This window comes from Centruroides vittatus, unplaced genomic scaffold (assembly GCF_030686945.1).
Source record: "Centruroides vittatus isolate TY-2023 unplaced genomic scaffold, ASM3068694v2 contig_3077, whole genome shotgun sequence".
NCBI classification, from domain to species: domain Eukaryota; kingdom Metazoa; phylum Arthropoda; class Arachnida; order Scorpiones; family Buthidae; genus Centruroides; species Centruroides vittatus.
The window spans coordinates 471,133-484,130 of record NW_027121979.1 but is presented as its reverse complement, the minus strand read 5'-3'; the positions used below and the strand labels follow the sequence as shown (position 1 = coordinate 484,130).

At 30.5% G+C, this 12,998-nt stretch overlaps 1 protein-coding gene across 1 annotated transcript in view; it reads right to left on the bottom strand.

Annotated features, from left to right (window-relative positions):
- The window catches only part of Uba5 (Ubiquitin-like activating enzyme 5), a 30,515-nt gene extending 18,373 nt beyond the window's left edge, over window positions 1–12,142 (bottom strand). The window contains exons 1-6 of the mRNA XM_067267734.1: window positions 11,895–12,142; window positions 10,472–10,517; window positions 10,142–10,231; window positions 5,105–5,214; window positions 4,937–5,023; window positions 4,751–4,835 (exon numbers count right to left, since the gene is read on the bottom strand). Of these exons, the coding sequence (XP_067123835.1) occupies window positions 4,751–4,835; window positions 4,937–5,023; window positions 5,105–5,214; window positions 10,142–10,231; window positions 10,472–10,517; window positions 11,895–12,034 (558 nt within the window). The 5' untranslated portion in view covers window positions 12,035–12,142. The remainder of the gene's footprint in view (window positions 1–4,750; window positions 4,836–4,936; window positions 5,024–5,104; window positions 5,215–10,141; window positions 10,232–10,471; window positions 10,518–11,894) is intronic.
- Window positions 12,143–12,998: the final 856 nt, after the last annotated feature.

Here is a 12,998-nt window from a genome sequence, read left to right as displayed (position 1 = left end):
GGGCCGGCCGAGTAGGGAAATGCATAAACTTTAAAGACGGCAACGCCCTTTCATACGCATGGCATTACGTATGCGAAGAATACGAAAACAGCAACGCCACATAGCACATGCGTATATTCAAAATTAGATTTGAATATATTCTAAAAGTTCCTCGAGGATTAATTCAAATAATCTGGAAGCCAATTCTCGTTTGTTCTTTTGTTCGATTAACCTGAAGCAGACCTCGAGTGAGGCCGAAAACGTTTGTTGTTGGACAGTAAAAGAAGATGTACCGGATACAAAGGTTAGAAAAGAGGTTACGGATTAAATAAACCGGTAGTCAGACTAGTAGATTGGGTAGCCCAAAGTAGCCAACTCAAAAAATTCCTTTTTAATAACCCGAGATTTCACAATAAAATAAAAAAAAACTATTTGTACTTTTCCAGCAATAACTTTAATCATAGAACAAACATTTTCGGCAAATTTACAGGCCTGAAGCAGGTCTGTAAACTGATCTGGAATAAGGATTGCAAGAATCAAAATACAAGCATAAACTGTAATTTATTAATATATCGAAAACATGCATTTTATATGCAAAATAGTGAGAATTATGTAATAAATGATCTTGCCAAGATGGACTTTAATTTGAAATTCAAAAGATGAAATAGAGAAAACATAATGTAAACAAGAAATTAAACACAAAAATAAATCAAATAAAATAAATATCACTAAGTAATAAGAATAAATAAAAATAAAAACAATAATAATTGAGTTCGACAATTTTGTTTATTAAACGTTATTTACTTAAATACAAAATATCACATTTTCTTTGGTATAATGATAATAAAACAATAAACAAATAGCATTATTGAATTTATGTCGCAGGTTGCAACTAATTATCTTGTGGGCCATGACTGGCCTGTGGGCTGTATCTTTGACATGCCTGATATAAATGTTTTTTTATTTGTCGTTTTAAATCAGAAATGGCCATTGTCATCAATTTTATCTCAGTTTTCAATCATCTGAGCTGACATAATTCTACATTATTTCAGATAATTTGGATTCTACTGTAATGCACTAATTTATTTATAATTGGTATGTTTGTTCCTACTGTTTCTGTAGCACTCATAATTTTTACAGGAACAGATTACTAACCCAACACCCAACCCTTAATTATGTATCAGGTAAATATTTTCTAATATTCAAACTTGGGTTTCAAACACCTCTAGTTATGCTAATGAGTCTTGGAAGACCTCGAGAAACATCAATAGAAGGCTTAATGTCTTCCAACAGAGATGCTTACAACAAATCCTAAAGATCCAATATTTAGATCATATCACCAATGAAGAAGTGAGATGTATAAACTTCATAACATTGTCACCAATAGAAGAGTCAGACTAGCTGACCACATTTTTCATATTGTGAAGCCCGAGCGATACTCGAGCTCACGTGTTAAAAATATAAAAATGTCAAATCAAGGGATCAAGCTTTGATTCTAACGCTCATAAAAATTGGAAGAAAACCTTAAATGAAATCGGGAAATAATAAAATTATTAATCGAGAGGAAAAACAGTTAATAACCTTAAAAGGAGATGCAGTGCTGACATTATGTGTCACACTTATAAGAATTCGAAACAAATTAAATACAAGCAGGAGTTTCAAGGTGCGATTAATTTCCCTTGATCACATTAAAACAGTGTCAAATTAAAACTTTTGGTAGCCCGAAATGGACTGTCATCTGTTTAGATACAGAAAACTGACCAATCAAAAGCTGGAGATCTGGGGAAGAGAAATCTTATAAAAACACAGATCTCAAGGACAAAGCAGACTTTTTCCCTGCTTTCCCTAGTAAAATTAAATGTAGAGACCTCTTCCAGACTTCTCCCAGCTTCTGTCCGTGTCGACCACTGTTCAGACTTTCCCCAGTTACCACGAGTGGACACCATCCTGACTAAAACTTTGGGCTTTCACCCTTCGTCACAACCTCCCACACCATTGAGTATCAGCTGACTGCCCCGGGGCCAACAACTGAACCATCCAGAGCCACCAGAAGACAAGACATGCAAAACATGCTAGATTGTAAGACTTGGTATAAATAAATGGGTTTGTTTGACACTGTAGCTATTTGCCTCAAATTCCTTCATCCCACATATGATAAGTCCTGACATTTGAATATCTCGAATTTGGCGACCTCACAATATGGAGAATAAAAGAATCCCTAAGACAGTCATGAAATGGGTTCCCCCTGGTGATAAACAGCCATGTGGCCACCCCAGGAATACTTGGCGTAGAACTTTTCTTCAAGATTTGAAGATGCTCAATGTAACATGGGAGGAAGCTGAAGCTTGCCTAGGATTGAAATCGATAGATGTTAATTGCTGCCCTGTATGCTACTTAGCATTGGAGGAACTACTACTACTACTACTACAGTAGAGCGTCGTTTATCCAAAAGCCGATCAACAGAAAGGTCGGTTAACTGAAAGCATTCCAGTCGGACTGTATTGTGCTGAATCGAACGTTTTTGATACTAGATTAACTTCCAAAATATAATTTTTTTGTTTTTATATTTTTTAATATATTTATTTTGTTTGTACAAAATAAAGAAATAATTTTTAACAATACAATAGCCACAATTATTATTTTAAAAAATTTACATTAGGTTTAACATCAATGAAAATTCAATGTGTAGTGACATGCAACAGAGAAAAATTTCAACATGGGATAGGTTAATATATTTTTTCATACATAATCGGTTATCCGAAAAATAAGTTATCCAAACAACCCCAGTCCCCAATTGATTCAGATAAATGACGTTCTACTGTACTACTAATGGGCAGGTACCCTTACTTTGTTGGACAAGTTTCAACTAATTTTAGTAAGCTTTTTCACTGAGCACAAGAACTCTTCTTTCATTCTTTGACTTGATTATTTGAACAAGGGCAAGACTGACAACCTCCATGTGGTCTTGCTCATCAGTAACATGGTGAAGCTAATAGTCAGTCTCAGATGGAAAAATGGCCTTCAAGTGGCCTAAGCTTTGAGGACAAGCAGTCTTCTGATAAAGAAATGGAAGTTGTTAACCTTACAGGAGAAAGATTCAAACTGGATGAAAGTATAGGCTTGAGCTGAGTCAGTACATCAAGGTAAACACCAAATTGCACTTCAGTACAAAGGATCATTGTAATGTCTTGAAAAGCAAATGAAGTGAAAATATCTTTACTAAACCTGATATATTACAATAAATCTACTAAATTTAATACAAGATGGTGCATAACACCTCTCTCAAGAGTCAAATTTATTTGTAATTTATATCTTATTATAATTTATATAAAGTTGTATAAGTTAACTCTTTAGGGTTAGATGGGTTAAAAACTGTCCCACCTTTTGCTTAGCTTTTTATGCATGGCAGGATATATTTTAACCCACCTTGAAAAGTTGAAGTTACTCATAGTCATATAGTTTAATATTTTATTTAAATAAAGGACTTATTGAAATGTTAATAATTTTTTTTTATTTTGAGTAATGTTTTATGTTAAATAATTGAAATAAATGTTTTTTCCATTTTTTATATTAAAAAAAGTTCTGTGCAACTAGGATTTTTTTTTCTTTAAAATCATGTGCTTCAAAGAGTTAACGAGTATAAATTCTCCAATGTACAGTACATTATAATAATAAAGTGGGAGATTGGTTAACAAACATAATCCGTTCCAAGACTATGTTCACTATCCAAATTGTTCATTAACCGATTATCGATTTACCATAGATTTTCATGGAAATTTGCTCAATTCATTCGGAAAACCCACAAAAATAAATAATCATATTTTCTCACTATGTTTATTTACATGTATTAACAAACTAAAAGCAATCTCTTCATTTTTGTAAGTACTTTTCTGAACCTTTTATTTAAAAAAATGATATTATTATGGGGCCTAAAAAGAGTAGAGTGTCAAGAATGGTGTTCACTATAGAAACTAAGCAAGAAATAATAGCCAAGGTGGAGAGTGGGCAGATGTCTGATATTGTAGCTCAGATGCAATTTTCATTACTCCTTTAGTAGCTTGAGTCTTTTTGATTATATCTTTCTTAGCTAAGATTTATCTACTGTAGACCTGTTGAAGTCATCTGCCTGCAATAACACATCTTCTGCCCACTCTCTACCTTGGCTAGTATCTCTTGCTTAGTTTCTGTAGTGAACACCGTTCTTAACACTCCACTCTTTTTAGGCCTCATAATATCAGTTTTTTAAATAAAAGGGTCAGAAAAGCACTTACAAAAATGAAGAAAACAGAAATTAACTAGTGCAAAAATGGTTATGTATACAACTGTGAAAGTCTCATTCCATAAACCATGTACAGATGCCATTAAAATAGTTTTACAAATCTTAAATGCAGTGTTGCTTCTTGTGTTTGTTCTGTGAGGTGTTCATTGTCCAAACAAAAATCTTTCGCGAAAGTGTTCGTTGTTTGATTTGTTCACTATCCGAACTGTTCATTAACCAATCACCCACTGTATTTTATTCATACTTATACAATATAGCAATATTTTAAGTACATTCTACATGTTATAAGTTCATTATATATGTTTTTAAAATACATCCAATTTAACAAACTTTCAGCAATAACAGACACCCCTTCCACTCCAATTAGTCCATTAAACTGAAAGCCTACTCTATTTTATTTTCATATGAAATAAAATTATTTTAAAAATTGAATTTTATGATATTTTTAAACTTAACTAACTTGAATAAATTTTATCATAAAATTTAACTCACTGTATTTATGGCCATTCTAGCTTCAAAATTATCTACACAACTCAAAACTAAATTTACTGGATTCTTTTTATCTATTGATCCATGGCTAAAATTTAAAATATTGTTTTAATATAGACTAAATATCAAAAATTTATATTATATAATTTTTTACAATTTATTTTAAGTTAAAAAGCAATAATAGTTTACCTGATCCTTTCCATAAAATCTGTGAAATTATCAACAGTTGTGATGTTATAATTATAAGTTTCAAATTCCACATCAGGATTAATAAAACTATTAATTAAATTTGTAAATTTATAATTTATGAAAAATTAATATAACTTTGACAATTTAAACTCGTAAAATGATTTCTACCTTAACGTTTTTGCAGCTGCTTCAACTTTATTTAACCCAGCTTGATGTGGTTGGAAGAAAAGTCTATTCATATTAGCAAGTTCTACTTTGTCATAATCAAACAACAACAACTATCAAAAAAAATTTTATACCAGTTTTTATTAGTCAATATATTAATATATTGATAATACAAATAAATTAATAAATTACTTAATATTTTCAAATTTAATAATAAATGTAATTATTATTGATTCATTATGATATTTGATAACAGAATAATAATAGAATTTGCAATTCTGTTAATCCATTCATTTTGTTGATGTATTGTAAATAAAATGTTATTCCATAAACTTGTTATAGTATTTTAACAAACTTACAGAATATATCCACAATTCATTTTACAATAAATATTAAGTTAATTTCTAAAAAAATTATTTATTTATTTAGAAATAAATTTAAAAATGAAAATTGTATAAACTTGAAGGTTGTCGTTGGTAAGGGTTTCACAAAAAACCTGCAGTAATTCCTCAATATCCTGCTCATCTACATATCCTAGTCCTGCTGTATCGATTAGGTTGACAATTTGGTCAACATAACGATACAGTGATAGGCTCTTCTCATTGGGAATTCTTGGATACCTTCAGCCATAATTTCTTCCACACTCCATTCATGCATTTATCAGTTAATTCTTGGCAAGCGAAGTTGACATTGCCTATAGCATCCATGATGTTATATTTTTTCCAAAATTGAGCCAAACAAACATATTTAAGGTGAGTACAGTGCTACAATGAATTCCCACCTTTTGCTGATTGGTTCATGTTCAGGAATAATCGTCTTATATAGAATCAATGAAATGCTGTGTTATTGTAAAAGCCTTACTGTCCTTAAATTCTAATATTATTGTTAATTGTCTACTTGGACTTTACTTATTAATAGGACTTTACACTGGTGTTTAAGGATTGGCACAGTAATGAGAGTTAGTTCAGGAAAGAACAAAATTTCTTTATTATATCACCTGTAGTAATAATTTCTGTACACTTATTATAAGTGTTTCAGGCTAGCATGCCCCTCATCAGCAGTATTACTACTAAACACTAAAAAGTAACAATAACAAAACAAATAAGTTACTGTATAACTTAAAATTTCTTAGCAATAAAATACAATTTTAAAACTTACTGTAAATACATATTCCAATCCCGAATATAACTGGATAATATTTCTCGTTTTACAGTTAAACATTTCACTGTATAATTAAAATTAAATAAATAAAGTAAATAAAGACTGTAAATTATTAAAATCTAACAATATTGTGTAATTTACATGATATTGTTAGATTTTAATAATTTACAGTCTTTATTTACTTTATTTATTTAATTTTAATTATATAGTGAAATGTTTAATTGTAAAACGAGAAATATTATCCAGTTATATTCGGGATTGGAATATGTATTTACAGTAAGTTTTAAAATTGTATTTTATTACTAAGAAATTTTAAGTTATACAGTAACTTATTTGTTTTGTTATTGTTACTTTTTAGTGTTTAGTAGTAATACTGCTGATGAGGGGCATGCTAGCCCGAAACACAGTGCCGTAACTAGCCATTCCTGTGCCCTGTGCAAGAATTTGCATTTAGGCCCCTTAACTAATTAGGTTTGGAAAATTAATAAAACAAATACATGCATTTTGGGCTCCCCTTCCAAGTGGGCCCTGTGCGGGTGCACCTGTTGCACCTGCCTAGTTATGGCACTGCCAAAACACTTATAATATGTGTACAGAAATTATTACTACAGGTAATATAATAAAGAAATTTTGTTCTTTCCTGAACTAACTCTCATTACTGTGCCAATCTTTAAACACCAGTATAAAGTTCTATTAATAAGTAAAGTCCAAGTAGACAATTAACAATAAACGCTGTGTTAATTTGAATCAATGTAAATTTTGAGCTTTTTTTGTTTTTAGGCTTCAAACAGACTGTGTTATGTGAATGTATGTCTCTTTAATCTGAATAAATAAATCCGGTAGACTTCTTCACAGCTATCAGGTTAGGTACTCCTTTATTGAAAATTACAAATGCTTTTCGGGTTTATGTAGTGTTTAAGCCCCTACTCAGTGTAATGCTACAGAAGTATTAAAAATAACAAAAAACTTAGTTAATTTACAAAAGATGTGCGTGTACATGATCTTAACAGACAAAAAAATAATTTTTTTTTTAAAATGTTATTCCAAATATTTTTAGTTTAAAAGGATATACCATATTTAAATAAAAAGACCTTTCATTGTATAATTATATATCAGTAAATATCATATTGGTATGGATGCCATACATTGTACAATGCATACTGTTATCTAATAACCTACAACAATATTACTGTTAATATAACACTGTTATTGTGAATAATAATAAAAAAAAATGTATCCCTACAGTTTGTAACCTCAATTTGATCTGTAAACTTTAAACTGTTGTCACCTGACAATTACCCATGTGTTTGCCAGATTTTCACTAGAATGCTGTACTTTTGTCAATTACGTGTCAATTTCACTTTGCACTATTGTCACCCAACACACACCCATGTTTGTATTTTAAAAATCTGAAAAGTGCTCCTCTGCCTTCAAAGGTATGTAAAGAAAATTATTTTGTGTCTGTAAAGATCATTTACATGCACATTTTTTGTAAATTGTGGAGCAGTATATCAGAGTAGTTAAAGAAATAAAACTAAAAAAATACATGATTTCTTTCTGTGGAAAGTTATTTGAAAAAATGAAAGAATATTTTTGGCACCAAAAGAGTAAAAAAGAGCCAAATTTGGCACAAAGTAAGCCAAACCTGCATTACTTTATGCACTCTCCAATATGCAAACTAATATGTTTTTACATGAGACTGCATTCATTTAAAGGGGTGGGTGTCCTTTAACCCCTATTTTATGAGTACAGTAGTATGGTCCACTAAAACCAGATGTTTGAATTGCTGTAATTGGAGGTCAAACCCATCTTTGCTTACTAGAAGAAAATTTATTCTACACAAAATAGAACATTTATTACAGTACTACTTTTTATTTTTCATATTGAAAAGGGTAAAAAGCAACCATTATTAGAAATGGGGTTTTTCTTGGGGGTTGTGAAGATAATTTACAGTTCAATTTAACAAATTCCAGTAAAATTTTTGTTTGCTTTATCATGTGGGAATTAATGTTGTGTTAATGAAATTTTACCAAGTAATTGGCAAAATTCGCATTAACATAAGAATTCATTTTATCAGCATTTGTTTTAAGGCAATTGAACTGCATTACATTCCCAATGTTTTTCAAAAAGGTTATAGAATGTAGTTATGCTAAGTGTACTAAAAGCTGAGCTTGTGTTGTAACAGCAATTTGTAAGTGTGAGTTTGCTGTGCTGACTAATACATGATGTACAGATTAAGGGTTAGTTTGTCATTTCTTTTAGATTTGAAGTTTGTAGGCTTGAGGAATTTATGTCATCTAAGTTTTGCCTGCAACATTTATATGTGAATTATTATTGTAAGTGAAGGAAAGAAAGTAGCATACCTTTACCTTGTCATTCATATAGTAATAAGTGAAATGTTTTAATGAAACAAAAATAACAAAAAGTATATAATAGAAATTATTTAGGATAAAAATTTTGGTAAATTTCTAAATAAATTACAAATAAATTAACAAAAGTGTACTTAATTCTGAGATTTTAGAAAATTAGTTTTGTTATTTTCAGAGTACAAAAATGCTTTTGTAATTAACTACTCAAAACTGGGTATACTTAATAAACAAAGTGAATGAAACCAATCTCCAGCACAATTTTACATGAAAGTAAACATTTTCAACTATGCTAAACAGGCATCATCAGGCTAACTGACCTTTGCATTCAAATGCAGCTGTTAAAATATGAGGATTATTTTTGTAAGTAGAACATACCCCATGGATGCTTCTAAAGCAAGGGTTCCAACTTCTGTTCTGCAGAACCCTAGAGTTCTGCCAATGAAATTTGGAGTTTCACAATAAAATCTATTCAGTCTAGTGATATATGAATGTGCCAATGCACATTTGGGAAATGAGGTGTAATTATTCTAGTCTTGGATCAAGTCCTCTTACAATGTCCCGTACATTTGCCAGAATTATTTATAACTTTATAAAGAATGGCAACTGATATAACATATCAGTAATGGAACAAACCGAAAATCATGATATAATGTTTGACAAAATAACAAAAACCATAAATATGGTAAAACTTAACTTAAAGCTAGAAAATCATTAAAAAATAAACTTAAAAAGTATCCAACATAAAAATAATAATACAGTCGTTAATTAATGTCCCATCATCTGTAGTGTGTTATAGTACAGTGATATAGAGTACAAGCAGACATCAGTTGAAGATTATTATATTTTTGCACTGCAATCATTTTTGTGATATTTTAACTATTTTTCATATAAAAATACAGTAGAAATTATCTAAATTTATAGTGCTTTTAGTATTGTGTATATCCCAAATTAAAAAATCATACAGCATTAGCTGAAGAAGTATTTTGAAGATCTTTTGAAGAAAATGTAGTAAGTACTTCAAATGTTTCTGGTGACAAGACTGAAAAGGCAAATACAAACAAAGGTACAAATATAGGCCCTAGCACTGTTTAAAATATTGAAAGAAAAGAAGTTTAACTGTTTATATTAATGATCAGTTTGAATTAAATAATAACGTTTGCTTTCAATTATTAATCTGTTTCCCCCAATAAATTGTTTGTGGTCTTTCTAGTTGCTGTTTTATCTATAATCATTAAACAATTGTCAGGGTTCCAACATTTTTTACTAAGGTGAAAAGGATTCTGAAATAAAAATAAGTTGAAAACCACTGTTCTATAGCATAGCATAATTATATTTAATTTAATTCATTAAATTTATTTTTTAAAACTGTCATACATTAAATAATTTTTTATATTAATACAAAATTTTTGAAAATAAATTGTTAATATAATGTTTATTATTCTCATCTTTACCACTATTCTTACATAATGGATGTAGATGTTACTTTTTAGATTTATTAATTAATTCATACCTTTCCAATTCCACATCTTGTTAACATTTCTGCAGTGACACTACCAACTCCTCCTACTCCAACAACGGCTACAGAAAATTCACGAATTTTCTGAAATTAAGAATTATATTATTTTATAAGAAAATGATTTCCAAAAGTGATATATAATTAATTAAGAATTTCAATAAATTTTATTCTAAAAAATTTTCAAATTTTAATAATATGCACTAAAATTGAATAAATGATCATTTCTATTAATTTATCATTCCTAAAAGTAAAAATCCTAATATTGATTAGATGATTCCAAAAGTTAAATTTAATTTTATTATAGAAACATAATAATCATCAAACCTCATAATTATCAACAATTCCCATTCTCTTTAATGCCATAAGTCGACTGTAATTGAAACAATAAATGATAAATAATTATTATTTAGATAATAAATTCATTTAAATAATATTAAAAAAAAAAAAAATACTTTGAATGAATAAAATAAATAGCCATAGAAATATTATTTTAAAATTTAGAAACTTTATAACTTTTTTTCACCTTTAGCACAAAACTTTAAAATATTTACATGATTATGTATATATCTGCATGAAAACACATTTATATTTTTAGGATATAACTTTTACAAACAAGTATAATTTGTACTCTGATTCTGAATGTGTCTATATCATATTTACAGAGAAAAAAAATTTGATAGTCAAATATTTTAGATCTTCAGTTACCTGACATTAATTTGAATCATCAATTCTCAACCTAGATTCATGAAACAAAAATATTACAATTTATTAAAGAAACAAAATAAAACTACATAGATTTTCCTTCAGTAAGAGTTTTGGGCTTCTCTTTCATGTTTTATCATCACTGTTGTGGTTTTCACCTCATTTAGTTTTATAATTCTCTACCTATTAGGGGCTGTCCATAAATTACATCCAAATATTTCTTGAAATTTTTACTCCCCTCCTCTTTCCCAATTTGTCCAAGTTTCTGTAACCCCTCGTTCCTTTGGATGTCCAACAAAACTCAATCCCCTTTATCACTTTACAAGTGATAAATACCAAAAATAGAAACAAAACATACAAAAAATTTTTAAATATATATAATAAAATACATAAACTCTGTGTAAAATTTAATAAAATAAACAGACGTCCAGCAGAGCCCAACCTTTCCCCCTAGTCCAACTTGTCATAACCCTCTCCCTCCCTTCCAGTGTGGATGTCATTTATGTACAGCCCTTTATTGCTTATTTTGATCATCAGAGTTTGAACAAAACACGATAACTCGCATCTCGTTCTTCTCCTCCTTTCTTACGTGACATCAAATTTTTCAGTAAACATTAAAAATTAAATTTTTTAATAGAATTTTTATAGTTTTATGTTTATTTTTTATTTTATGTATAATGAAACAATGATATGTTTGATAAGTGAAACAGAGAGTATTGAAAACTTAATAATAAATGAAAGATTATCAAAAAGATATTGAGAAATGAAGACACATGCTATAGAACTTGCATATGTTATAGTCATGTTCTGTCACAACGGGTTTATAAGGGATCACAATTTAAATTATGACAAATTGTTACTCTAATATAAATAATGATGCTTTTTACGTAGGCCATATTATAAACACGTATGAAAATAAATTACAATTGAAATAAATGGCAGCTTAGTAGAAAAGACAGGAAAAACAAACCCGTAGAATGGAAAATAATAGAGAAATAGGTAATTATATATAATCTAATAGAAAGAAAAGATTAAGATAATTAACCTATAAGGGTTAGAATCAACAACTTCTGAACTCATTTCAGAGATTCTGTTTCTTCCTTTCGTCATGCTTTTCCGTCTTTCGGCATCTAACTCTTCTTCCAATTGTTTAATTCGACGCTGACATTCTTCTAACGTTGACATGCTTCCTGTTCAATATGTCACATGTACTGTACACACGAGCTTCTACCAGATGTTTCGTCCAAACGTGGCAATCAACTCTCGTTACGTCATCTCGCATTTTTTAAATTCTCCGATAGAGGGCAGGTTGCCAGATTCGAAATATTAAGGGGAAAAATTTCAAAATAATTCAATTACTCTTATGTTCGGTTTTCAAACGTGGTTGTGAAAATAGAAGGGGTTTCTTCGTCTGTTGCGAAAACTGCTTTCTTCGATTAGCCTATATTAAGCCGTGATTCGAGTTTTCTTATTTCGTCATTTTTTTTATGGGGAAGTGTTTTGTGCGTGAGATAATTCAAACTCGAATACTTGAGGACACGTGTATCTAACATAGAGTTATTCAATACTTTAGTTTGTTAGTTCTACGCCACGTGGAGACTCTTTATTCTATCGCACGTGTCAAGATGAATTAACGGGGATACTATAGATTACCACCTATGGAATTTCGGGTGTTTGGGTATATATCTGAACTCAGGAGACCGAGACGAGTTCAACGATACCCTACTTTTTGACCGGAGACGAAGAATAAAAAAAGTTATCGTACTTTTTTCCAGCGATCGCGCGATGATAGGGAGTCGCGTCGCTCTCTCCGCTAAGTCGGCCTCGCTATCGCGACCGGGAGTCGCGTCGCTTGCCGTTAAAATTGCCTTTAGTAGACGTTTTTCCCCCTGTTTTTACTTTGTTCAAGAACTACCGTGAATCAATAACTAGTGACGTTTAGCACATGGCGGCCTGCCGGCGGCTCCCCTCCGGGAGGTCAGTCGGGAGCACGAACAGTGGGAACGGCCGCCATGTTCGCTGCTGTAAGTAACATTAACCGAAACGGCGATCGCACGATGATCGGAAGTCGCGTCGCTCTCTCCGCTCTCGTATCGCGTGTTTAACCCTCCTGGAGATGACTGTAGTCCAACGTCATGGTTTGCAGACT